This window comes from Ammospiza nelsoni, chromosome 9 (genome assembly GCF_027579445.1).
Source record: "Ammospiza nelsoni isolate bAmmNel1 chromosome 9, bAmmNel1.pri, whole genome shotgun sequence".
Taxonomy (NCBI): Eukaryota; Metazoa; Chordata; class Aves; order Passeriformes; family Passerellidae; genus Ammospiza; species Ammospiza nelsoni.
The window spans coordinates 8,345,173-8,372,874 of NC_080641.1; the positions used below are offsets into that span (position 1 = coordinate 8,345,173).

Genomic DNA, 27,702 nt, shown 5'->3' on the forward strand with positions numbered 1-27,702 from the left:
CCCAGCCCTGCCCAGCAGAGCCCCTCACAGTGGGGCAGAGGCCTCGACTCCAGGCCTGGTTCCAGAGCGCTGCCCCCACAGCCCCTCCCCAAGCCTGCTGGAAGCTCCCAGTAGTCCAGGGTCAGGGTTAGGCTTAGGGTTAGCATTAGGGTTAGGCTTAGTTTTAGCATTAGGCATAGTGTTATTTTTCATTTTTGAGTAAGGCGTAGTTGTTAGCGTTAGTGTTAGTGTGTTAGGGTTAGTGTAAGGGTTAGTGTTAGGGTTAGTGTTAGGTTTAGCCTCTTTAGGGACAGAAGCTGAGCCATGCCACCACCTGAGGAGGGCTCTGGCTCCAAGGGACCCAGGACTCTCTGGAGTGTGGCCAGAAGACACCTGAGCTGGAGCACCGAGGGAGAGGTGAGTGCCTCATGCTCCTTCCCATGTCTGCCCATGTTCATACCACGAACATGAGGATAATAAACAGGAGTGTTAATAAAGTTGTTTCTTTATGTGAAATACAAGGTAGTAATTTGTAATACTCCCTGCCAGTCGGGTGAAGGCCATCTCATGCCTTCTCTTCCTCTTTCATTAATAAATTACACATTGACGTTCACTACATGTAGTGAAAGAAGCCAAGGGATTATGTTAAGAATTCTAAAGGCTTGCAGTAGAGGTGGGAAAAGTCTTAGAAAGAAGAAGAAAACTCTTAGGAAAATTCTTAGGAGGCCATTTTTTGTTTTGATAGATGGTATTATTCTACACTATGTCAGGAATATGTTCCTCTGGAATATGTTCCTTAGTCTCTTGAGTTGTAGCTTTTGCTGAATTAGAAGTGGTTTGATGGCTGCTTTTGTTGAAATAAAAGGACAGAATGAGTAAATCGGACATGCTTGTACTTTTCATTGCCCTGTAGTCATTAATTTGGGGGGAAATCCTGGAGCCCAAAGTCTTTTGGTCCCCAGGATGGTGCAGTGTGTGTGACATGGGGAGAGGAGAAAGGCACTGCCTGGCTGGGAGGGATGAGGGGACACCAAGCCCTTGTGCCTTGCAGCGCAAGGCATTTGTTGGATGCAAGACCCCATTCTTTCATCCCCAGTTCTCCTCCCGGTGTGCTGCTTTGGTGCAGAGATCATTCTGGAGGATCTCTGAGGGAAGGAGTGCTTGTCTGGCTTTGCAAATGGAAGTTCCTCAGCCACCAGGAGAAACAGATCTGAGAGCTGGCAGAGCCCCAGTACCTCTGTAATTCATAACATCTGCACTGTGTTTCCTGGTTGTTCTGTAAGAGCAGGAGAAGCGATAACAGAGTGCAGAAAATAAAAATCTGTGCTTCCAAATGAACATTTTAGCTGTGAGAAGAAGGAGAAAGGAGGTCAGATCTACGCATGAATTGATGTGAGCAAGGACAAACACACCTCTGTGCAGAAACAGTTGCCAGCTGCTCTGCTCCTCACACCTGATATCCCCTCCTGCTCAAAAATCCAGGTCCCTGCAGGAATGGCCCTGGGAGTGCAGGAGCCCCAGAGGCCTCCTGCCCTCTTGCAGGTGAGGAGCCTGGGAAGCTTAAAGAGCCTCAAATGCATACAAACAAAATCCCAAAGCCTCCCGTTCTACCAGCCAGATGAGCACTGCAAAACACACAGCCCACACAAACACTGAGCACATGGGATGAGGGAACTACAGAGTCATTTCAAAAATATTTGCACCCCTCACTGTCCTCTCTGCAGAGCCCCTTTCCAAAGTAGAGGAGCACTGACTGCTTTTCCAGCAATCACCTGCCAGGAAAAATTGGCAACAACTGCTTTTTTCAGGTACTTTAGAGATGAGGCAATTAAAAAAGAATTAAACTGTCATTTCTAACTTGCAGCACAAGAGGGATGTGCAGTTGTGAAATAATTCAGAGCTACTGCTGGCAAAATACTCTTTTCACCTGTCTGCTACAAAGAATAAAAGGGCAAGAATTTTTGGCTTTTTTTCCCCCTTTCTTTCTTGTAATTAGTTTCTAGCTATGCCAGAAGCCAGGGGTTTTCCAAACCCCTGGAATCACAGAATCACAGAAGTTCAAGACTGGAAGAGACCTATAAGATCATCTAGTCCAGTCGATGTTCTAACTGTTCAACTAGATCATGGCAGCAAGTGCCACATCCAGTCTTTTTTTGAATTCTTCAAGGGATGATGACTCCACCACCTCACTGGGTAAATGATTCCAGTATCTGACCACTCTTACTGTGAAATATTTCCTTCTTAATTCTAATTTACATCTCGCTTGACGCAACTTGAGACTGTGTCCTCTTGTTCTATCTGTTATCGCCCGGAGAAAGAGGCCGACCCCCAGCTCACCACAGCCACCCTTCAGGAAGTTGTAGAGAGCGATGAGGTCGCCCCTTAGTCTCCTTTTCTCCAGGCTGAACAACCCCAGCTCCCTCAGTCGCTCTTTGTATGGCTTGTGTTCCAAGCCCCTTATTAGTCTCGTTGCCCTCCTCTGGACACGCTCAAGTAACTCAACGTCCCTCCTAAAGTGAGGGGCCCAGAACTGGATACAGTACTCCAAGTGAGGCCTCACCAGTGCCGAGTACAGGGGAAGAATGACCTCTCTGCTCCTGCTGGCCACTCCATTTCTGATACTGGCCAGGATGGCATTGGCCCTCTTGGCCACCTGGGCACACTGCTGGCTCATATTTAATCGACTGTCAACCAGCACCCCCAGGTCCCTTTCCACCTGGGCACTATCCAGCCATTCCGTCCCCAGCTTATATCGGTACAGGGGGTACAGGGGGGAGAGAGATTTAGTGCTTGGTACCTGGTTTTTCCAGCCTCACTTGGTGACCAACAACATTTTGCCAGCAGGACTTCCCTGCTCAAGTGATTCCCATGAAGTGCTCAGAGGTTCCTTTTCTGGTTTATTGCATTGGCATGAAAGGTCTTTCCTAGCACCTGATTCCAGTTTGGGGACAGAGCAGAGGAAGGGCTTTCCCCTTGTGCTTTGGTGGCTCAGACCTTTACAAGGGCTCTGCTGCCAGCATTGCCCCCTGCACTTTGGGAGGATATTCCACATTGCTCAGATGTTTCTTGTGCATTTCTTATTCTGCCCTTCGCATGGTCAAAACCTGCTGAAGAGCCAAGCCCCAGTCTCTGACCATCTGGCCACACAGTGCTATTGAAGGCATGTGGAGATATCTATGACAGATAATAGAGAAATGTGCTTCTAATAATTGTGCTTTTATTGTTACAGTATTGTAGCTGCCAAGGATGGGGGAACCCAGCTGTATTTTTCACTCTTGCAGTGATCACTGTGTGATCATTACAGGATGCTGTGTCACAGTCTGCAAACAGAGAAGGAAATTATGTAGGTAAACCTGGGGATATTATTTGTGTTTACATGAACTTCCCTGTGCTGTAGCTATTTTAGAGCTGCTATTACATCTCAATTGACTAAATTGGAGATAAATACTCTCTTATCTAGTTATGAATGCCATGTACAGTCTAAAAGACTGTACCAGGTGAAAAACAACCCCAGTCTTCTGGATTTGGTGCCAGTAACTGAGGCAGTGTGGTGTCAGTGCCCTGCTTTTCCCATATACTAGCTCTAAGGAAAAATTTTTTTTTTTTTTTTTTCGAGGGTGGTGAAATGCTGGCACAGGTTGTCCAGAGAGGATGCCTCATCCCTGGAAACCAGAAACCACGGAAGTCACTGAGCCATTCCCTCAGCATCCCTTGCAGCCAACAGGATGTGTGCTGGAAGCTTGAAGAGAAACAAAATAAATCACTGCTTCTGCTCTCAGGTGGAAAGCACTGGAACAACAATTCCAATAGATCCCTTAATGAGAAAAGGAATTTATTGCTCTCATGATTTCTTCAAGCAGATAAACAAGAAGGCCATTACATGAACTGCAGTAGCACATTGAGCACACTCTGGAAAACAACATTCCCACAGAGCAGGGGCAGTTCAGCAGCACATCCTACAAGGAATTTACAAGTGGGCTGCACTCTGGTGCAGAGACCTGTATTAGGTGGTTCAAGGGCTTGCTCCCATTCCATGCCTGCTCTTTGAAGATGGCTCTAACCTTGCACAGGCCCACAGCAATTTTACTGCTCAAAGCATCCGACAGCTGAAATCATCAAAAAAAAGGACATCATTCTCCTTTCTATTTCCAGATTGTTATCCTAGCAAAAAAAAAAAAAAAAACCAAACAAACAAACAAAAAAAAAAACAAACCAAAAAAACTCTTTGTCTGCTGTTCTGTTGGTGAGAGTGAGCTCCAGAAACTCCACAAGGTCAGAGGCAGATGAAGCCTCACTTAAAATAAAAGCTGCCTTCTCCAGAGATATCAGTGCCCTTTGCTGGGGTTAACTGACAAATGATGGATTGCTTGGTGCTCCCTGTTTACATGGGAGACTCCTGCTTCAGACTTCTCCTTGCCAGGAGAAGACAAGCAGTGGAAGAGGAGGAGGATGGTGTGCAGGGGGTCACAGATTGTACAGCAGCAGCTTTGCGTTTCTTCAAAGTGCTGTATCCACACTCCTCAATTATGGACATATTTATCTTCAACAAGGTGAGTAAATTTACCATCAACATCTTTGTTAACAAAGTAAGAGAACAGTACCAACTGCCAAGGATTGTCTGGTGATTCCAGGTCAGTGAGGGCCTGGAATCTTCAGGGCTGGAGTTATTCTACCTTCTTAGTTTTGAAAACTCGTTTCTGTGATGGAAATGAGTTTGGCAGAAGTGATATAGGGAAGCAACAGGAAAATCAGCAAAAAGCAAAGTGTATTCCTATGTTCCATTGTTGACAAATACCATCCAGTGATCAAATCAGGATCCTCTGCCTAGCTCAGGGCTCCAGCCCTGTGTCCTCCAGCTCATGTCCATGGGCTTCCTGTAATGCCCCAGCAATGAGGGCTTTGTGAACACAGTGCCAAAGGAGTTGTGTCTTCCATGGCCTCACAGATCCAAATGAGCTAACAGATATTCTGGCCCCTCTGGCCAAAGAAAAATGACTTCTGCTGAAAGCAGACCCTTCAAACCCTCCCTAATGCTGCAGAGCAGGTCTATCTGCCCCATGTCAGCTACATGTCATGACTGGCTGTGTCTGTTTTAGGCTATCACCCACTCTGACTGACACTGTGAGAGGGTCAGGGCGTGGGAGAGATTTCCAAACCTTTATGTGAATAATGTGAAGCGCAGAAGTGCTGATCTCTTGGTTTAATTAAGCTCCACGGGGTTTTCTGTACCTTGCACAGGAGTTGTGGAAGTTTCTTTGAGGCAAGTTCTACACACTTTTCCCAGAAATCATCATACATTTTAATTACTCCTTTCACACATCCAAGCACTTTATATGCAAGTCAACCTTCCAGGCAAGTGTCTTTTTAATAACTTTTTAGTTAAGCCTGGTACTTTTCATTTCACCAACCATTTACTCTTCCCATATAACAGACCTCTGCTCAAAATACTTCCACCATTATGCCAGAGGTACAAATTCCACTGACTGCTAGTACTAAAAAGCAGAATAACTGGATGTTCCCAATTACCATAACTGCGTGAGCAGAACTGTCACACAACATAAAGGTGTGCATAAGTGGTGCAGTTTAAATGGATATTAAACCATCCTACAGCAGGAGCATCCCTATACCCAAAGGAAAAGCAGGATGATGAACAGGGGAGATTGGAGCTGGTAACTTTAAAATGGGGATTAGAAAATGAGTGTGGAAAATTAATGCATGATAGTCTCTGGAACAGCTTTGTCACTTTGCTGTCTGCCCTCTCTCCAGGTCGCTTCAGATGGTACTGAACAGCATGGTCCCCACAGAGCATCACTGGTGACCTCCCTCTGCAGATCACTCACCCACAGCCAGCCAGGATTCTTTTCATGCAAAGATCTTTCCTCTCTGAGAGGCTGCACAGCCTTCAGATAAGACTGAGCAGTTGCTAAGGGGCCCCATCAAAGGCCTTTGCAAACCTAAAACCGAACTGGAGCTTCCTGCAGAGGGGAGTTTGGAGAATTCTCACTCAGGGCCCAGCCATCCCAGAATTACAAACACACACAGACCACAGAATACATCTCTTGGAGGCAGGATGCACATCGGTTCCCTTATCTGGAGATTTCTTTGAGGAATTAAGTGAAAATGATCCATTAGTGACACCAATTAGTCTCCCATGTACAATCAAGCTAAGGTTTTGCTGTGAACAGTGGTAGATCTTGATCTGAGCCAAGAACCTGACATCAAACACAACAGGACACACTGTGTGACACCTGCTCAGCTGCTGCACAGGTGGGAGGTGCTGAGCTGCAAACATCCCTTTTTAATTCTATGAAATATGGAAACAAATAGCACAATCAGTACTTTATATTAAATAACCTGGTAATAAATGCAAAGGTACATTACCTTGGAGCTTTACCTTCATTCTGCTGCACAACCTTCCACTGAAAAGGCAGAAAGCCCTAGAAAGAAATTAATGAAATATGGCAGCTGGTAAGGAAAAAGGAAGCAAAGAAGCAAAACCTTCTGATGTGGAAAAGAAATTCAGGCTGCAACTTCAGGACAAACTGGATACTTCTACCACAGTGGTTAACAGAAGATGTAAAGTCATTATTAAGTTTCAAAGATAAAATCCCATTGCTGACACTGAGGCATTACAGTTACAGCAGTTACAGCCTTGGAAGATTTGTCAACACCTGCCCTAGTCTGCCAGGCTAATTCCTAAGGAAATTTTTCTTCACTAACCATTTGAATTTAAATCAAAGTGAAGAGTCTAACAGACACTTTGGGCAGTACTTGGACACACCACAGAACTTGCTTTTGTTATAGGAAGCTTCTCTATGTGTGAAAATATTTAAATGAAGAAGGTTCCTGTGCAATGAGGAGCAAAAGTGGCTTCAATTTGGTCTTTTGCTCTTTTCCTCAAACATTTCCTTCCACAATACTCAGCTGGCCAGCTTTGGTGTGCATGGCTCCATCAGACACACAAGTGTCACCCCAAGAGCATGCACCACCATAGCCAAAATAAAGCTTTCCCCATTATTAACCCATCACTCAGAAGTGCTCTAAAGTATAAAAACATTCTGAAATACATCTGGTAACTGTTGTGTTTATTAAGGAACTGGTTTGTAAGTTGAGTTTGTTTTTTTTTTTAATAACCAACATGATACTTTCCCTTCCAAATAAAAAGAAGTGTAACAGAAAGGAAAACTCAGCAAAATACAAGAAGGGACAGAGGGACAACCCTGGAGTGTTCTAACTTAGTGAGTTAAGAGATCTCCAAAGCCAGTGTCCAAGAGCCATCACACTCATGAGGGCAGGGCCAATTTATGCAGTGAATTCTCCCAGCCTCTGCTTGCAGATCCTGCACAAAGCTCGAGTGGATGCATGTCCAGTCCAGCAAACAGAGACAGAGCAAGCACATGCGAGTGGTTTCAGTCTCCTCAAGTCTCCCGTTTCATTACTCAGGGGTAATTAGATTATTTTCTCATACAAAGCAGTTTAAAGCCCAGCAGTGCAATCAAGTTCCAGAGCTCCCTATGATGCAGCAATGCTGGGCAGTGGGTCTGGACTGCGCAGAGCACACACCATGCTTTTCCAGCCTAGCCAAGCAGCAGACCTTGTTCAGGTACAAAGCAACCAGAGACCCCAAATTAAGGTTTGTCCAACTTGTGTGTGCGCTCGTGCCTCCGTAGAGTCCCTGACTCGGTGAAGGAATGCCCACAGAAATTACAGGAGTAGGGTTTCTCTCCGGTGTGGATGCGGTGATGGCGCTGTAGCGATGCCAGCCGGGTGAAGGTCCCTCCACACTCCTCGCAGTAGAAGGGCCGTGCCCCAGAGTGAGTCTGCTGGTGTCTCTTGAGCCTGAGCAGCTGCACAAACGCCATGCCACACTCCTGACACTTGTAGGGCTTGTCCTCCCGGTGAATCACCTTGTGCTTGGACAGCAGGTTGGGCTTATCAAAGCCTTTACCGCACGTCGGGCAGGCGTAAGGTTTGAAGTCGTCCTCGTGAGACTTTGGGTTTGCAGGACAAGCCTGATCCGGGCACTCAGCATTGTGCTGCTGGCCGTGGTGCACCACAGACCAGGGGTTCCTGGCCATGCCGCTGGCCAGGATCACCATGGAGCGCTCGATCTTGTGCACGTTGCGCAGGTGCCTCCAGACGTCGGCCGTGCGGATGAAGCCCTTGTCACACTCGGGGCACTTGTGCGGCCTCTCGCTGGAGTGGATCAGCTTGTGCATGCGCAGGTTGGCGGCACGGGAGAAGCCTTTGGCGCAGATGGGACAGCGGTAGGAGTTCTCCAGCAGGTGAGCTCGCCTGTGCTCCTGCAGCTTGCTCATGCTGTGGAAAGAGGAGCCACACTTCTTGCATCGAAAGGGCAGAGCTTCCTCGGGGACGGGCCCCAGCTCCTCACCAAGCGCATCTCCCAAAGCCGCGCTTCCGTTGTCCTCGCAGAGTTTTGTTATCATCCGTGGTTTCCTGGGGTGCTCAGAGGAACAGTGATCTAAATCCTCATCCTCTCTCTGCAGGTGGAAGCTGGTGCTGGAGGGGGGGAACTCCCCAGGTGGGCTCTCACCTTGTTTCTGGCAGGAGGTGGCACAGGTTTCTTTGTCTCTACAGGAAAGCTCCTGCTTTCCTGCGGGTCCAGCAGAGTTTCCAGGAGGACTGCAGGAGTAATTCATGTCCACCTCCTTCTGTGACCTACAGCTGTGGCCCACCTGCTCTGTGGCCTTTCTGGGATAATTTGAATTCTTTCCCCCTGTGTCACAAATGTTATTCTCACTCACATCCATCCTCTGAGGCAAACACTGTGTTCTTCTAAGCTAAAACTCTAGCTCATCATCACCCAGAACTTTGTGTCCTTTATGCTAAGTCCATCTCATTCTCAGCTCTTCTGACAGTCCTCCCTAGAAAATAAAACACCTGTTTCATCAGTGATTCGTCTGATATTATAAATTTAGAATAGCAAAGGTATTTTTCTGATTCAAAAAAAGGGACAGACTATTAGATATGTAGAAAATACACATTCAGCACATAAAGCATAGACAATGTTCAATAAAGTTAAATCCACTATCATCAGCCAGCCTTCACTAACAAATATAAATTGATAGTTCCTATTTTAATTTTTCCTAAAGATGAGAAGTTACAGTATCCCAGAATGGTTTGGGTTGGCAGGGACCTTAAAGACCATCTTATTCCAACCCCCTGCCATGGGCAGGACACCTTCCACTATCCCAGGCTGCTCCAAGCCCTGTCCAGCCTGGCCTTGAATGCTTCCAGGGATGTGGCACCCACAGCTCCTCTGGGCCCCCTGTGGCAGGGCCTTACCACCTTCACAGTAAAGAATTTCTTCCTAATAACTAATCTGAATCTCTCCTCTTTTAGTTTAAAAATGTTTCCCTTTGTTCTATCTGTGTAAAATGTTGCTCTCCATATTTTCTGTAAAATCCCTTCAAGTACTGGAAGGTGGGATAAGACATCTCTGAATATAAGCATACATATTAATGAACACATATATGTAAAAACATAAATATTTCTGTATTTCCACGTGTAACATAAATGTAAAACTTGCATATTTAATTTCAGCAGGCTTATCAAATGCAGTGATCAAGGCAGTGCAGCGATGTGCATTAAGTGAAAGCTCTTATTCACATTCCAGAAAGGCTGGCTCCATCAGCAGCACAAGCCACGCTTTCTTCTGCTGGAGACACGGAAAACAATCTGGATTAGTCCTCATTAGTCACTGCCTGGAACAGCGTGGCTCGACTCACCCCCACTCCAGCCATTCCCGACAATTTAATAAGGAGCTGCTAACAGGAGCATTCCTCACCTCCAGCCCTCCAGCTGAGCTGCCGATGCCTTTGGGGCGGGAAAACTTTCCAAGGGATGCTGGCGCTGCTTGGCTTAAGAGAACTCCATAACCACGGCTACCCAGAAATAGGGGGTGTGGAAACCACGGCGTGGGCTGAAAAACAGTAATATCAACAATAAATACATACACATATATATGTATATATATTAAAAAAGGAGAAATTTTTTTGTTCCAGGCAACGTAACCCCCCCCAACTTTTCCCGGGTGCCCATTCCCTGTTCCCCGGCCCTACCTGGGCGCTGCGGGTCCCGGTGCGGCCCCGAGCATCCCCCGCGCATCCCCCGCGCATCCCCCGCGCCGGCGCGGAGCCCGCGGCAGCGGCACCGGCGCAGTGGAGGCCGGCCGGGCTGGAGCTGCCAGCAGCGGGGCGGGACCGGACACCGCGTCCCCTCCCCGGCCACGGCGTCCCCTCCCCGGACACCGCGTCCCCCGCTCGGCCACCGCGTCCCCTTCCCCGGCCACCGCTCCCCGCCCAGCCCCGCGGCCGGGGCCTTCCCACCGCCCCGGCTCGGGGGATCCCGGTGCTCCAGGAGCCTGTTCATAGATTCATGGAATGATATGGCTTGGAATGTCTTTTCGGTCCGACCCCCTTCCGCCGGCAGGGACATCTTTCTCTAGATCAGGGTTCTCCAAGCCCCATCCAGCCTGGCCTTGGCCACTTCCAGGGATCCAGGGGCAGCCACAGATTCTCTGGGCAGCTTGTGCCAGGGCCTGCCCACCCTCACAGGGAAAAAAATTCTCCCAATATCTAATCTAAACCTACTCTCTTTCAATTTGAACCCATTGTCCTTTGTCCTGTCACCCCAGCTCTTGCAAATAGTCTTGCCCCATCTTTCATGTAGGCTCCCTTAGGGTACTGCAAGGCCACAATTAGGTCATCCCAAAAGCTGAACTCTCCCAGTTCTCTTGGCCTTTCCCCACAGCAGAGGTGTTCCATCCCTCTGATCACCTTGGTGCCCTCCTCTAGACCCACCCCAACAGGTTCAGCATCCTTCCTGTCCCTCAGCTCCAGCCCACAGCAATTCATGGAGTATCCCCTGTGCCCCTCACTATGGCAATAACTGTGCATCCATCTTCCTGCAGGAGTGTGGCACGGATTGATTCCCTCTCAGGCCCTGCCTTGTCAGAAAAAAAAAGCTCTGCCCCTGTCAGGAGGGATCAATCCACCTCCCAGGATTGTGTCCCACTTCCTACTAGAAAAGTCTTTGCACCCAAAAGGACATTCAGCATCTTCAGTGACAGCTCACCAGGGTCTTTCACAGTGGCCACAGGTCCTTGGGAACTCCTTTGCCCAGCCATCCAAGGATCCCACCTGCCTTTGCCAAAGCCACACCAGGATCATGGTCCACAGCTGAAACCACTCTCTGTGAAATCTCATGGAGATTGGTCCAGTTTTAAACCCAGCTCTGAGAAAAAGCCCAGAGCAAACCCAGCTTTTCACTGCCTTTTCCTAGCAAAACTCCTCCAGCTTTGGGAAATGGGCTCCACAATTAGCAGCAAATACAGAACTGAGATGACAAATGAACAAGAGTGTATACATTGCCAACATCCAGATATGGTATAGAAGAATGCTCCAAGCTCTGTATTATTTTTGTGGTTGCACAGATATTGCTAAAAATAGACATGAAACCAGAAACTGCTCTGCTGGGAGTTGAGGGTGAGGAAGAAAAATGTACCTACTCCTTCCACATGGAAAAGCAAGTTTCTTCTGAGAGCAGAGTAAGTGGCAGTTCAGTTCCTTCAGATAAGGCACTTCAAAAATAAGTTTGCAACAATCCTTTAATGACAGTCCTTGAATCCATGAGGAGCCCACACTCTGCTTGGAATGGCAAACCTTGCAGGGGAAGAACTGTCATTCCAACTTTCCCAAACTAGGAAAAAAACCAAAACAGCTCAGAAGATTTCTGTTATTTTTAAATGCTTAGATGTTTCTTACTTAGCTGGGCAGGGTAAAGGCTATCTCCCACCTAGACTCAGGATGCACAGAATCGCATACCCCTTCCACATCCCTCATAGAAGACAAACACACACCCCCTCCCCTTTTTCATAAGGAAAACTCTAGGAATACATAAGGACATGCACCCACATCTCCACAGCCAAGTATGTTTGTGTAGGGCCAAGATGATGAATTTTTTAAATTGTTTTTAAAAATTACAAATTTTTAAAATTGTTTTTAAAAATTACAAATTGTGGTTTATCACAACCACCAAGGAATGGTGTAGTGCCCATAGTGTCCCTCTTCTGAGGGATCATGGAGGAAAAGGCCAAAGTCCATGTGCTCCTCCTCAAAAGCATCAATAAATGACGTTTTCCTTATCCCCACTTATCCTCCTTTGAGGTTCCTCAGAATGTTCAGAAGAAAAGAATTCTCAATATTCATCTCCATGCTGTAGGGCAGGGCTGGTGGGTTGATTCAATCACACTTTTGGTAGGAAATTTTTATGTCTCCTCTTCTTGGCACTGCAGCCCCATATGGGTTTCCTGTTGGACTGAAGGTCTCACAAGGTGCACCTAAGGCTGGAAGGTGGTGAGGAATCTTCCATAAGCTCCAGCTTCCCACTCTTTGTGAGGCTTCTGTGGGATCACCTGGGTGTTCCTCACCTTTGTGACAACTGTCAGCAGCAGGAAGCAAGCCTGCCTCCCACCTGTGGTATCACACAGTGCTCACTTGTTAGGAAATGTGGAAACTCTCAGGCAGTGCAAATTCCTGCGCCCAGCCATGCCTGGCTTCTTTCACGTCAGCTTCCTCGGGAAAGAAACAAGAATTTCATTATCTGCCAGGCAAAGTTAGTATTTAATCTGTCAGTTTAATTGAAAATACTTCAGTGGTGATAAATAATGCGGAGCAGTGCAAATGATGCCTCGTGGGTGAGATCAAAGACCCCAGGCAGCTCCAGGCAGAACCTCGTGGCTCCTGTTGAGATGAGACAGAGAATGGATTCTGTGCAGGGCAACAAAACCAGCATGGACACACCCCACACCCAGACTGGAAAAGCGTCCACACACTCATCAAATCCATCAGCACAGCCCCAAACCTCCCTTCTGGCTTTGATAACACAAAACACTCTGCCAGTGTTTCCCTATTAGCATAAAATAACAACAAAATTCAGAGATCTTGCTCTGTTGGTACTCAGACAAACACACTTAGCTCTATCAACTTCCACATATTTTTATTTTTCCTCCTAATAATGAGGTATTTAAATGTTTTCTGCTTTCTCTTTCACATGTTGCATCTAGGAGCCTATGATTTCATTAAACTCTGTATTCTGAGCCTTTCCCATCAGCCTTAATGAGTTCTTCCAGCACACACACACACAAAAATCAGCTGTAATCCTCCAGGAGAAGGCTGAAGACTAATTGAATCACCCACTTCCTTACAATATACGATTCCTATTAAAATTACATTATTGGTGTTTTGTGCCTGCCCTACATTCATATTCCCCACACACACATTTGTGGACGCCAAATCCTTTTTATTTATGCTACTTCACTTTTATGTGTCTTAAATGTGAAGAGTCTGTCAGGACAGATGAGGATCTGTAATGTATTTGCCAGTTAGATCTACTCTGGAGTAATTTCTTAATTCAAATTTTCTGTTAAATTCACTAAAATATGTGAACTCATGGTTCACATTGCTGTCACAATGGGAGCTTAATACATTTTGTGAAGGGTTTAACATCACATTCCATCAAATTTGGACTCTTTATGGGCCATAGAGTTTTTGACATCTGGCTACTCTGTTTTAAGATTGCCATAAACACTTTAAACATCTGAGAGCTTCAGAATTTTCTATGTAAAACCAGAAAAAGGAAGTCCTAAGAAATGTTTCTTCTAAGAAGGAGCTGAATCCAGAGGGATTTCACTGATATTTGGCTGAAGTTTGAGCTTTTAACTTCCTGGGAGAATCTGGGCTCCCTTCAGCCCACTGAACTTAAACATGCAGTGCCTTTTGGGGACACTGAATTTTGAAAGGACACCCAGACAGGACCCTAAGAGCTCAATTCAAAGAAGGTTCAGGATCTCTGGTGCAGGAAATTGTTTCACTCTATCCAGCTCCATCCTGTTACCCTAACACACATTTTCCTGACGTTTGCCAGGATCTTCCACATCTTTGGGTCCAGTGATGTGGCATCTCGTGGATGAGGCATTCAGAAGAAACACAAAAAAAAAAAAAATCCAAATTCTAACTACACCTGTTGGATAAAGCTTTTTTCTGACTCAGATGCAGTAACTGAGTTTTTAAAACACTTTTGTCCTATTTTTAGTTTCATGTGAAGGGTGAGATAATATAGATGTTTTAATTTACACTATTATAATCAGAAGCCAACTATTTCTTAATTATAAAATACTGTAAGTGCTTTTTGGCTTATTAGCTTTTGTTACACTATTTTGTAAATGCTTTAAAGCTAATAATCTAAAATTACTCTTTGTGGGTATTGCTATAATATATTTTTTATTTTTTTATTTTTAAAGTATTTAGTCTTATTTGTTAAGGCTATCTTGTGAACCTTGTTTTTAATTTAATTTCTCTCTCAACAATATCTGTCTTCTTCTATGGCATTTCTGTCAGCATTTCTTATCTCAATGTTTGCATACAGATGCGCACTATGTGAGCTTTCTGTCGGGTTTTGAGAATTTTCTACAGATCCATTTCCCACATACACCAAAAGCCAGACAGAGGTCCAAAATCCAGAATCAGGCTGTAAAGAACATGGGAAAATTAACAGGAACAAACCAAGCAAGGGCTGTAAGAAGCAGGCTGGTTGAGGAATAACTTCCTGGCATGCTTTAGCTTCCCAAACTTGGATTTTCTTCTGCACATATCGATGGAGACTCAGCAAATTCTAGGCAAAACCTGCTGTCTGATTCTGCAAATACACCTGGCTGGAGATCCAGGACTGTAAATGAGCCTGCCAGGGAATAACCAGATTCTTCTAGTGCTGTATGAGAGGTGCCTGTGCAAGAACATCCTCATCTGTGGGCTCCTGGCTGAGGTTTGGAGGCGCTGCATCTCTGATCTGGGATCTGGAAACCCTAAAAAGGCATCCATGAGCTTGCTGAAGAGATAAAGGGGAAATCTCTACCTGGGCTCTGCACTTATTGGTTTTTTCTTCTAAAGAATTCCTAGATTGGCTGAGAACAGCATTTAATAATCTATTCAATAACCATTCAGCACTAAGGATTTTTACTGCAGTTCTTCATGAAGTTTATATGAGAAGCTTTTAGTTGTGTCCCAGGAAATCACAAACTCTCAGCCAGTTCTTTTTCTTCCTCTTTTTCATGCCCTTGCTCGAGCAGAAAGGCGAGGTAAGATGATCCAGAGTGGTCCCTTCCAACCTGAACCATTCTGGAATTTAAAACGGGAACTGACCGAGCAGCTCCGGCTGCACTGGGGCCCCCTCAAACCCTGCAGGAGGGATGTCCCCAGCCTGTCCCACCCCAAAAGCCTGCAGGAGGGATTTCCCCAGCCTGTCCCACCTCAAACCCTGCGGGAGGGATTTCCCCAGCCTGTCCCACCCAAAACCCTGCAGGAGGGATTTCCCCATCCTGTCCCACCCCAAAACCCTGCAGGAGAGATGACCCCAGCCTGTCCCACCCAAAACCCTGCAGGAGGGATTTCCCCAGCCTGTCCCACCCAAAAGCCTGCAGGAGGGATTTCCCCAGCCTGTCCCACCCCAAAACCCTGCAGGAGGGATTTCCCCAGCCTGTCCCACCCCAAAACCCTACAGGAGGGATTTCCCCAGCTTGTTCCACCCTTGCCCTTCGCTACTCGCAGAGCTGCGGCTCCAGGGGCTGGGATCACTCCCTGTGACAGACAGAGCCAGGGATCAGCCCCTGTCACACTCAGTGATCAGCCCCTGTCACACCTCCTGTTACAGCCACACCCAGGGTACAGCCCCTGTCACACCCCCTGTGACAGACAGAGCCAGGGATCAGCCCCTGTCACACCCCCGGCAGGGCGGGCACAGCTGGGGACAGCCTCTGTCACACCTCCAAAGTGACTGACACTGCCAGGGACGTCCTTTGTCACACCCTTGGTGTTACAGACACGGGCAGGGACCGCCCCTGTCACACCTCCAGTGTGACTGACAGGGAAAAGGACATCCTTTGTCACACCCCTGGTGTGACTGACACCGCCAGGGACCGCCCCTGTCACTCCTCCAGTGTGACTGACAGAGACAGGGACATCCCCTCTCACACCTCCAGTGTGACTGACAGGGACAGGGACATCCCTTGTCCCACCTCCACTGTGACAGACACGGGCAGGAACCTCCCTATCACACCCCCAGTGTGACAGTGAGAGCTGGGACCGCCCCTGTCACACCTCCAGTGCCAATAGCGCTGCCCCTGTCACAGCCGCAGTGTGAGTGACACGAGTAGGGACTGCCTCTTGTCACACCCCCAGTGTGACAGTCAGACTGGGGACCGCCCCTGTCACACCTCCAGTGTGACAGACAGAGCTGGGGACCGCCCCTGTCACACCCCCAGTGCCAATAGCACTGCCCACATCACAGCCCCAGTGTGAGTGACACCAGTAGGGACTGCCCCTTGTCACACCCCGAATGTGACTGACACCACCAGGGACCGCCCCATCGCAAGTGACACGTTGGCACCGTCCCTGTCCCCTGTCACACCACTGCAGCCCCTCAGTCATGGCACACACCTTGTCAGGGCATAAAAAACCCCAAAAGGAATAAAAGTGCCACACAACTGCTCTGTGTTCAAGCCCAGATGCTCAATCCTGCTCCAAAACACTCCTGCCAGTGTTAAATTTAAATTAAACACTCAAATGTCCACAGATTCCTGAGATTCCAGGGGACAATCATGGACATGCAGCTACAGCAGGGTAAGGAATGCCCAGGTTTGGGGTGACAGCTCCTTTTCCTGCCTCTCATCCCAATTTTGCTGATAATCCCATTTTAGGAATTTTTTTATTCCTCCTACCTGCTCAATCGTGCTCCAAAATGCTCCTGCCAGTGTTAGATTTAAATTAAACACTCAAATGCCCCCAGACTCCTGAGATTCCAGGGGACAATCATGGACATGCAGCTACAGCAGGGTAAGGAATGCCCAGGTTTGGGGTGACAGCTCCTTTTCCTGCCCCTCATCCCAATCCCTTGCTGATAATCTCATTTTAGGATTTTTTTTTTATCCCTCTCAAAAGCATCACACAGCTTCAGCAAGTCTGGGGACTTTGTGTGGAGTTGCCAATCGCAGGTCACGACATTTGGGAGATTGGTCCCTCTCCTGGGACATCACTTCCACCTCACACAATTTTCCAAACCAAACACTCTGGCTGTGGGTTCACACAGGATTTTGATGCTCAGGATGCCTGGATAGAGTGTGGGAATCCAGGAGCAGGGGGGCCATGTCCCCATGGCAGGCTGTGCCAGGCTTGTAGCACTCTGTGCCTCCTGCAAGCAGCAGAGCTGCCCACAGAAAATGGAGAAATGACTGCATGGGAGAGCACCAGTGCACGGTGTGTGTGTGTGAGCAATCCCTAAATATTCAGGAGAGATGGGAGAAGCCTTGGGATCCAGGAGTCTGCTAAATCAAGGCAGGGGAATGATGCCTGTGCTATGCAGATGAGCTGTCATATTGTCTCCCACACAAGAGCATCTCCAAAGGAACCTACACCTACTGCAATTATCCTGCAGCATATGGACATTTATAGGTCAGAAAAAAAAAAAAAAAAAAAAAAAAAGGAAGAGTAATGGTTGGCCAAAAAAAGCAGGAGCCCAGATAATTCTCCAGTGTTATTTTGGAAAGTGCAGACACTGAGCAGGATAAATTATACATACCTGAGAGCCATTAGAAAATGTCAGGTTGCCTCTAAAATGAGTTAGAAGGAGGGGAAATGCCTTCAGCTTTCTTGTGCAAGAGGAGAATGAGGTATGTAAATAATATTCCCTAATAAAAATGAGTTTTTAAGCAGATTCCGACCCTCTCTTGTGCTGAGGACAGAGTGTGGGGCTGCATCCTGAGAGCCAAAGCCATCATTGAGCTGAAACTCTCTGCACTTTCATTGCTGGAGCAACCATGATGTATAACCCAGGAGCTCCTCCCAGAATGATTTCAGAGCAAACCCAGAATATTTGTTACCCTTCTCTAAATTTAGCTGGGGGAAAATATAATAACTTCTGCTGCCAACTCAATGAAAACAACACATGTATCTTGACAGCAAATGATTTAAAAGTGAAGAGCGACCAACAATGCAATGTTCTGGGTGCTGGGGGAGGAAGAGCACTGGAAAATCCTGAAGTTTGCATTTCCAAACTCTCAGCATTCACTTCCAGCATGTACCTGCACCATCCTCAGTGTATTTTTCCAAAGCTTCAGCCTCTGATAAGAACCAAATCCTCTGCTGACTGATGCTTCTGCTGGAGAGCTGAGATTTCTATAATTAGCACAAGAGAGAATTTAGGGAGGGATCTGTCTTTTTCAGTTTGGGTTTGTTTGTTTGTTTTTTAGTAAATTCGGATGTTACACATTTTAAAACAAAACACTTAAAACATCAGCACATGGGTTCATAATTGCAGAGTGGAGATGAGGAGCATGTCAGTAGTTGAAAAAACATTAAATTTGCAGGAAGTGACTGAAACGTTTGCACAGAAGGGGGCAAATGGAGATAAGACAGGCAGGCTGCTTGCATTCAGCTTGTAAAAAAAGAGAAACTTGTACAGCAGAGATTTACCCTTTCCAAGAGAAGTAAGAGAGGGGAAAGCTTTCTGGAAATTGTGTTCACAAAGAGGTAAAATATCTCTTCCCTGGATATTTTGGTCATTGCTGGGATGACCAAGGTGCTGCTCTTTGCCCATTTGTATAATTGCCTTTTCCATTGGCTTGTTTTAAATTTTCTTTAGCATAACCTCCAGGAAGAGTCAAAGCATAAAGATCAAAGGATAGTTTGGGTTGGAAGGGACCTTGAAAATTATCTGGACCAACCTCACTGCAGGGACACCTTCCACGAGGCCAGGCTGTACAAGCCCCACCCAGCCTGGCCTTGAACACTTCCAGGGATGGAGTTTTCCAGCCTGAACCCCTCCAGCAAAATCCCTTTGTGATGCCTGCAGCCACTTACTGCACAAGGAGGACACCCAAATTGTTTTAAACACACAAAGAGCTCAGCAAAGCCCCTCTAACCCAAAAGAGACAAAAAAAAGGTCTGGTTTGGTTTGCATTTCTCAGCCTTCCTGAGCTGAGCTGTAACAGGCTCAGGATCATCTCCTCACACTGGGGAGAGCTCACAGAACACTCACCTGAAACAAAGGCATCTCTTCCCCATCTGGGAAGAAAACAAGCTTAACATTTAAATCTGTCTGCAAGGTGGGAGCAAATGAACTCCTGAGCAGCTGCACAAAGCAACAAGAGTGCAATAAATCTAAACAGGTAATTACTGATGGATTATCTGGAGGCACAGGCTCACACCAAACCAGCCAGGAGAGAGAGATTTAAAATACCTGACAGCCAAAGCACAGCTCCAGAGCAGAGAATGGTAACAGGCAGTCGCACCCTTGACACCTCTGTATCTGCTTTTAAATTTTTTTTTTTAAGAACAGCATTTATTCAGATAAAAAAACCACCACTTGCATGAATCCAGATTAGGTTCCTCACATCACTTTGCACACAGCTTATCTCCAAGTGCCTCTGTGACCATATGGAAAGTAAACCTTATTTTATACAGGACAATTGCCAAGTAAAATATAGGTTTTCCTACTTTTCTTTTCCTCCATGGAACTGAAACTCAAACCAATGAATCAGAACATGTAAAATGATCCCAAAACACCTGGGCAGGAGAGGTTAAAATAGTTATCCTTGTTCAGCTGAAGAATCTATTGGTTATCTGTCCTAGATTTAATTAGCAAAAACCCTAAAGATTGACTAGCTCAGCACAAAATTCCTGACCTGAGCCAGTTTTATATTTGACAGGATAAAATACAGCTACTTAGGAGAGCTGGAAGAATACACCTACGACAGGTGAATGCTGATGAGCTTTCAGAGGGTAAAGGGCTCTACAGACCCAGCCCTGTATTGAGGAAACAAATATGAGATATTCAATAACTTTTGGGTGCCCAGGATTGCCTTGGGATGGGATTCTGGCTGCTGCACTCTTTTGAGTGACTCTTAAACTGAAAGAGCAGAGGCAACACAGAGCAGCCAATACAATCAGAGCCACTGTCAATAGGTAATAACTACAAGATTCCCAAATTGCTGATAAATCCGTGATACTCATATAAAAATTAATGACCCATTGGCTACAAGCAGCAAAGTACAAGGCAAAAACAGATTTGTTGATGTATCTATTTGCCATTTGCTGCCTGCCCTCACACTGGAAGTGTTTCTGGTTATGGTTGCTGTTAATTGCTTTTTATCTAACAGTGGAGCTTAGAAGCTTCAGCTGAGATGAGGTTTCACGGCGTTAGGCAATTACACAAACATGCAGATGCACAGAAATTCCCTGGTTTGTAATCTGGATGAGGCAGAACACAATGTGATATCTTGGGCCTGAAGAGAGCCTCCTGATTTGGAAAGAAAACAAAGGCAGCATCAGGGAAGGTTAAAAACTGACTCACTGCCTCCTTGTGCTTCACCTGTTAGAGCTCCCAGATTAAAAATTCAGCCACGGCTGCTTGGATTTTAACTCATCAACAGGAACACACAGAAGCATCATGTTTTCAAACACTCCACATCTTCAGGAGACATCCCTCCTAAGGAGGGCTTCCTTGTGCAGTGTCATTATCTCCGACAGATCTGCTTTGGAAATTTCCTCTCGAGGCTCCTCCACGCTGACAAGTGAATTCTGTGCATCAGAAATATTTGTTCAGAGGCTGCCAGGCTCATCACTCACTTCCCTGCAAAGGAGGCAGTCCAGGGGGGATTCTGCTCTTCCCCCTCCTGTTGCCCCTGCAAAAATGATCTTATAGAGAAGACAACAAGGACAACCACATGTCTGTGCCACTTGTCCCTCTGTGGTGATGCTCATTTCTCTGTGTCAGGGCTGGGGACAGCGCTGCTGCCTTGTCCTGGCTCTCACAAAGGTGACAGGGTAACCTGGGCTGGCCCAAGCAGGACTTCTAGCCCCATGGGCTCCCTCCTTCTCTGAGCTTAGAGGGCTCAGATATTCCTGCTGGCTGCCAGCCACAGAGCTAATTCTTTGGGACCTCTCCCTGCACACAAACATGGTAAGAATGGGATTGTTTAACGAGCACCTTTGGACTGATGGCAGCTCTTCATGGAGTGCACGAGTGATTTGTGGTGTCTCTGTGTGGATGAGGAGAGGATTCAGGCAGCATCCAGACTGGGGGGGTTACCAAAGGCCTCCTGTGGCTCCAGAGCTTCTTCCTCCAGCTCTTCTTGCCACTTCATCATTAACAAAGCACTTAGCTGTTTTATCTCTGAACAGGGAGATTTCTTGTGCACATATAAATCAGCCTCTCTCTAGCTGGAAAGCTCAGTTTTCTCCTGGCCAACCCTGTCTGAAAGCAAAGCCTGTATGACAAGAAGGAAAAAATACCTTCCCTTATTCATTCCCAGACATGGTACATGACAGTCTTTTCCCTTGCTGAAGTGTTATTTCATCCCATGTTCACCAATTATGAAAATAATTTTGCTTAGACAAGGGACAAGGAAAACACAGCGCAGCTCATTCTTGTTTTTCTCACCAGAGAAGGTTTGATTTGGCCTCTTTGAAAGATGGCTAAGGACTCATTTGTCCTGATTATTCCACTTTGGAGCTTGTGCTGCTCTCCTACACGTTGGGAAGCAGATGAACCCAGTGGTGAACATGTCAAGCTTTGAAAGGTGTCACAGGAGGAGAAATGTTATTAGTTCATCGTGCTAACAAAGAAAGGTGCCACGCTGGATTTGCAGCCTCTCCCTGACTGCTGTGTCTGTGCTTTCTGAAGCCAAAAGGCAAAGGCTCATTAATTAACAAAAGAAGCTGGGAGATAATCTTGTGATTAAGTTATTGGAGTGGGACCTAGGTTGATTTCTCAGTCCTGGGCTGGTTGCTATGTGATATTATTCAAATCCCTGCCTGGAGACGAGCGGGAAGGCAGCGGTGGCAGCTCCCCATAGGCTGCTGGTACTGTGGGCAGGGGCTGTGCTCTGCACATCCCTCATTATTCCAGCTGGAGTCACCTCTGCAGGCAGACAATGGAAGAGAACCCCCAACTCCAAATGCACTGCACGTTCTGCAACTGGCCTTTGCTCAAAAGCTTGCTGTTTTTCCAGAATCTCCTGTGATTGACTAAATCACTCCTCTTATTGGGCTTTTCTTCCCCCCTTTTCTTCTGTTTCCTAGTGAATGTCTTTACCTTCTGTCTGTTGCAAATGTGAACAGTTTTAATTAGGTGCTGTTGAAATGTCTTTTGCAGTTTGGCATCCTGTTTGGTTTTGCTCCTCTCGTTCTCTTTGCAGTTCTGTTCCTTCCCACATTGCTTATGTTTTCTTGTTTGTAGAAGCTTTTCTCTATATGCATAATTTAATCATGCTGCACTTCAATTTCATCTCTAATAAGCATAAATATGGAAGAGGGCAGCTGAAGCCCATCTCTCCAGATGCTCCTTAAATAATCTTCTTTTCCTCCAGAGTGTCCCTCAAACATTTCTAGCTGAACCCAAGGACAAAGCTCTCAGCTCAATAGATTTGTTTTCAAATTATATTGTTAAATGGTTGATTTTTTTCCACAGCTTCAGAGACCAGACTGAGCCTACACCTTCAGCTGAGGTCCAGAACAGCAGGGAAGTGTTCAAGAAACTCAACAAAAAACCAAAACCCCAGAGGAGGTGCCATTAATCCAGTTCTTCATCCCCTCTTTTTCCTGCTCTGGGGTTGAACTAGCGGATTTTGCTTTTGCTCAAATTATCCTAACTGAGACAGCAGCAAATCCATAGAGTCTTCTACCAGGTAGATTTGGTTTTGGTGTCTCCCTACTCCATCCTCAGTGCCCTTATCTATGTGCACTGGGTGTCCCAGAGTAATTTTTTATATATTAACCAGATCACTTTATCACCATGATCCAGTTACATCCAGCTTATCTGGGGAAGTCAGTAATTTCAATTAAGCTGCATTATGCATTTACTTCTAGTTATGTAAGAGAAGACAGATTTTCCCTTTTATTCCTCCTGATCCGCAGCAGCAGTCCCACGGAAATCATGACAAATGGGGCTGAAGTGAAGGGCAGAGATGGGACAGCTCCCCTCTAACACCAGGGTGTGCTCATCCACACCTAAATCCACTTCAGAGAGGAAACTTTGACAGCCCCACACAGAACCTCTTCAGCTGCAGCCTCTGCAATCTCTCCCACGAGCTGCTCCAGCATTTACGTTACACCCATCAGGACCAGGTTTCCCCTCACTCCTCTGCTGGGTTCAAACTGCATTCTCCTTCTCCCACCACGTGTGGTGAGCAGGATTTGTACAGATCCTCTGCGTCCTGCTATCAGACCTCCAGGAGAAGCTGTGGATGCCCCATGCCTGGAAATGTTCAAAGCCAGGCTGGATGGGACTTGGAGGGCAGGCAATGCGCCCCCTGAGCAGCTCCACACCACCCAAAGGGGATGTTTGAGAGGCAAAGATGAGCAAGATTCCATTTCTGAGGAGCAGATAAATTCCCAGTGACGTTTCTCGAACATTTATTTTGCTGAGGTTTGACATGAGCCATCCCCTGCCATCACATTATCAGGGACAACTGCCTTGCTGCAGGGAAATCACTGAGCCAGGCGTGGGAGAGAAGAGGATTAGGCAGGAGAAGGCTTGGGGTGTGATGAATGGGATTTACCCTCACTCTGCCTCCATCCATGGGAGGGGGCCACAGGCAGAGCTGAGCTCTTCTCTGCAGCTCTTTGTCCTGCTGCTGCTTCCAGTCAAAAAGTGCAGGAGCTCACCAGCCTCTCCTCTGTGCTCTGGAGTGTGAACAAAACCCTTTGGAGGTGCTCTGGGCTGGGATCTGTGACTTTGTCCTGCCCTTGGGAAGTACAAAGGTTTGTCCCTTCTTCCACACATGGTGGGAGCACACCAGCAGAGCTGTCCTCAGCTGACTTGGTGCTGCACTTCCATCTCTGCATGCAGTGAAACCAGGAATTCTGGTTAAAGATATGGGGGTTTTTTGCTTTTGTGTCATCAAAAAAGGAGACAAAAAAACCCCCAAAACAACAACAACAACAAAACCCAACAAAAACAAAACAACAAAAAAAACCCCAAACCAAACCAAACCAAACCAAACCCCAAACAAACAAACAAAAAAACAAAAACAAACAAAACAACCCCCCAAAAAACCCACAAAAAACAAAAGAAAACCAAACTAAACCAAAAAAAACCCCAAAAATAAACAAAAAGAAAACCCCAAACCCCCCAAAACAAACAAACCCAAACAAACAAACAAAACCAAACCAAAAACCCCAATACCATTCTGTAGTGTTTTCCAGAATAAATAGCATTTTATGACTAGCTGCTCCTAGCTCAATCCTAGGGGACACCTGTTGACTTTGGTTCCCTCTTTCCCTTAACCCATTACTGGAAAAGCTGCAGCCCTGCACTCCAAGCTCATTTTACCATTTTTACCATGGTCTGGGCCCATTGGTAAAAATCCAAACTGTTAACAAGTGACTTTCCCCTGCAGCAGATGAAGTCAGCACCCCAAAACTCAATTCCTTTAGTGCAATTTCCTGGCTCCCCCAAGACAATTTGGAGGATTCAAAGCTTTGATCTGACTCGTCGCTTGGATCCTTTTTGATTCCATCTCCACCCTGAGACAAGAAGAGCCAAACACCAGCAAAGGTTCTGGGCATGGGATGGCTCAGCCAGAAGAAAAAGATTTTTGAAGAAACCCTTCTAAGGAGAGCTTCCTGCTGAAGTTTTCCATGCTGCATTGAGGTGACCTCCAAAATTATCCAGCATGTTGCTTACCTAGGGCAGGCTCTGACACATCACAGGTTTGCTCCTGCTTAATTGAAGCAGGAGAAACCCTGAGTAACCTGGCTCTGACAGGCACTGCTGACATTTTCTTTCTGAAAGGGGAAACCTCAAAGACACTCCTGCCTGATAAGGTCTGTTTCCACATTTCCACATTTACAAAAGAAACAGGTAAAAATATCTACAGCTTCTTAAGAAGGGGGGGAAAAAAAGCCCTTTTTGCCATGCAGAATATAAATCCTAGCTTCAGAATTAAGGCAGCTAAAATCACTAGTTGCTTTTTTGAAATGCTGGCCAAACAGCTGCTGTTTGACGTTTGTGTGTGCAAAGTTGCTGTACAGAAAAAGGAAAGAGGGGAGACGTGTTTGGAAGCACAGAGGGAGCTGCATGCAGGGGAAAACACACATGGCTCCTTCCAGCCTCCATTGGGTGGGATTTACTGCCTGTCTGGATCGTGGAGATGAAGGCATCACATCCAATGTTCCTGCTGGTTATTGGGGAAAACCCCACTTGGGGTAAAGCAGTGGTGTGAGCACTGCCAGGGGCATCACCCTGTTTGGGTCATCTTGTGTTGGAACCCAGGGCACATTTCTCTGCCTGTGCTGAGAAGTTCTGACCCCCAGGAGAACACTGGAGAAAGCTTCCAAAACTTTGGGATGAATTGGAATCTATGAGTGTGTGAAACAGGCAGTGGTATAGCTTATCACAGGGTGAAAAACTCAGAGTTTTGGGTTTTTAGTATGGAGGTAGATGGGAGACAAGATGGACGATTTTGGGTGTTGTCTGATCTCCTTGTTTTTCATCTGCTCCATTTTCTGCAGTGTTGGTGGCACAGAGTGATTGGTAAGAAAAAGCCACAATGCAGATGCTGCATGGACAGACAAATAATTAGTTATTGCTAGAAAGGTGAAAATAAAATACGTTCAAAGAGTTAATTGGACAAAATAGCTTTAAAAGACCTTAAACCTGTGTGTCTTATGGCTTTTGGTGCCTTCTCTTTGTACACTGAGAGGTAGACAACATGCAGAACTTCTGGTAAGAGAAAAATAAACAACAACCTGAAGACCAAAAATCCAGGAGTCCCATCCATCTCATTCCTGGTCCAGAACTTTTTAGGGGTCTCCCCATCAGGGGGACCCACGAGGGAGGTTCCCACAATCTCATGTCACTAGAGGACACAAAATAACACGACGAGGACACGCCGCTCTCTTAAGGCAAAAAAGAGAATATTTAATTTCTGACTCCAACATTTATGGATTTCCAAAAGTGACAGTGGATTGGAGGGTGACAGTGCCACCTCTCCAATGACACTGGACAAATCAACAGTCTATCAAATTTCTCTTCTTCTATAAAAAAATGCAAACCAATAAGTTATTTACATAAAGTGTGTGAGAAAGTTCGTTATAAGAATGTAAACATCAGAAGGCTTAGAAAAACTTAAAAAATCAGGGCAACAATCTCATACTCCTCCCATCAATGTAGAAAACCTCCAGGGAGGATGCTGCTTAATGTGGATGCCTTCTTGTGCTCCTGGATGGCAGCCAGGCCCCCTCCAGCCTTTGCAAGGGGTCTGGTGAGTATTGTATTTGCAGGGATTCTCGTGGCAGGGAGGAATGATGAATCTGACTCTATGTTCTCAGAGGGCTAATTTATTATTTTATTATCTATAATATGTTAAGGAATGCTATACTAAACTATACTAAAGAATACAGAAAGGATACTTACAGGAGGCTAAAAAGATAATAATGAGAACTTGTGACTCTTTCTAGAGTCCTGACACAGCTTGGCACTGATTGGTTAATGAGTGAAAACAACTCACAGCAGAATCCAATGAAACAATCACCTGTGGGTAAACAATCTCCAAAACAACTCAAAAACAAAACAAAACAACCCAAAACAATCTCAAAACAACTCACACCAGAATCCAATTAAACAATCACCTGTGGGTAAACAATCCCCAAACACATTCCACATGAGCACAACACAGGAGAAGCAAATGAGGTAAGACTTGTTTTCCTTTTTCTCTGAAGCTTCTCAGCTTCCCAGGAGAAAACCCTGGGTGAAGGGATTTTTCCAGAGAATGCGAATGCCACAGTTGAGCACCAGCATCTCTGCAGGACTGTGCTCACTCACGATTGAGGAGATGCTCCAGCTCTGCCCAGCTGTGCCAGCAGCATTAAAGGAACTTCCAGGGAAGCCTCACAGCTGGAGAAGACACGCTCAGATGGGTTCAGGGTGGGAGTGCAGATGAAGGGAGTGCTCTGAGCTGTCAGGAGGGCCATGCTGCTGTGTCAGCACCCAGCTCATTCCTGCTGCCAGGAGAACAGGAATGCTGCGCCAGCAAGAAATGCTCTGGGGAATAGTGACAGATGACTCCAGGAGCCCTTAAAATAACACTGTGGTGGTCTTTGAGAGTCCCCAGGACGAGGAAGAGATGAGAATCTTGACTCCATGTTTCAGAAGGCTGATTTATTATTTTATTATATCTATTATATTAAAAGAAATGCTATATTAAAGCTCTACTAAAGAAAGAGAAAGGAGACATTAGAAAGGAATGATAATAAAATCTCGTGACAGACTCAGAGTGTCCAACACAGCTGGCTGTCATTGGCCATTAATTAAAAACAATTCACATGGAACCAATCCAAGATGCACCTATTGGTAAACCATCTCCAGACCACATTCCAAGCAATCAGATAATTATTGTTTACATTTTGTTTCTGAGGCCTCTTAGCTTCCCAGGAGAAAAATCTCAGGAAAAAATCTTGGCGAAAGGGATTTTCCAGAAAATACGTGACATTAACACTGGAGCAGGGGACAGGGTGGATGAAGCTATAAAAGCTCAGCCCCTTTTCAACACAGCCCTGTGGCCACCGAGATGTGCAGCTACAACACAATGTGAGAGGTGCTTAATTAGAATGAAATATGAGGGGGAATAAATAGAATAAATGAAACCCT

At 46.1% G+C, this 27,702-nt stretch overlaps 1 protein-coding gene across 2 annotated transcripts; it reads right to left on the reverse strand.

Moving 5' to 3' along the window:
- Window positions 1–6,953: 6,953 nt before the first annotated feature.
- On the reverse strand, window positions 6,954–9,925 carry ZNF648 (zinc finger protein 648). 2 transcript variants are annotated; one of them, XM_059478604.1, is made up of 2 exons: window positions 9,788–9,925; window positions 6,954–8,864 (listed from the first exon to the last, which is right to left on the reverse strand). In XM_059478604.1, the coding sequence occupies exon 2, from the start codon at window positions 8,748–8,750 to the stop codon at window positions 7,608–7,610; it is 1,143 nt and encodes a 380-aa protein (XP_059334587.1). In that variant the 5' UTR covers window positions 8,751–8,864; window positions 9,788–9,925; the 3' UTR covers window positions 6,954–7,607. The 2 variants fall into 2 exon arrangements, with proteins under 2 accessions (XP_059334587.1, XP_059334588.1); XM_059478605.1 differs by having other exon boundaries at window positions 9,729–9,876.
- Between the last annotated feature and the right edge of the window lie 17,777 nt (window positions 9,926–27,702).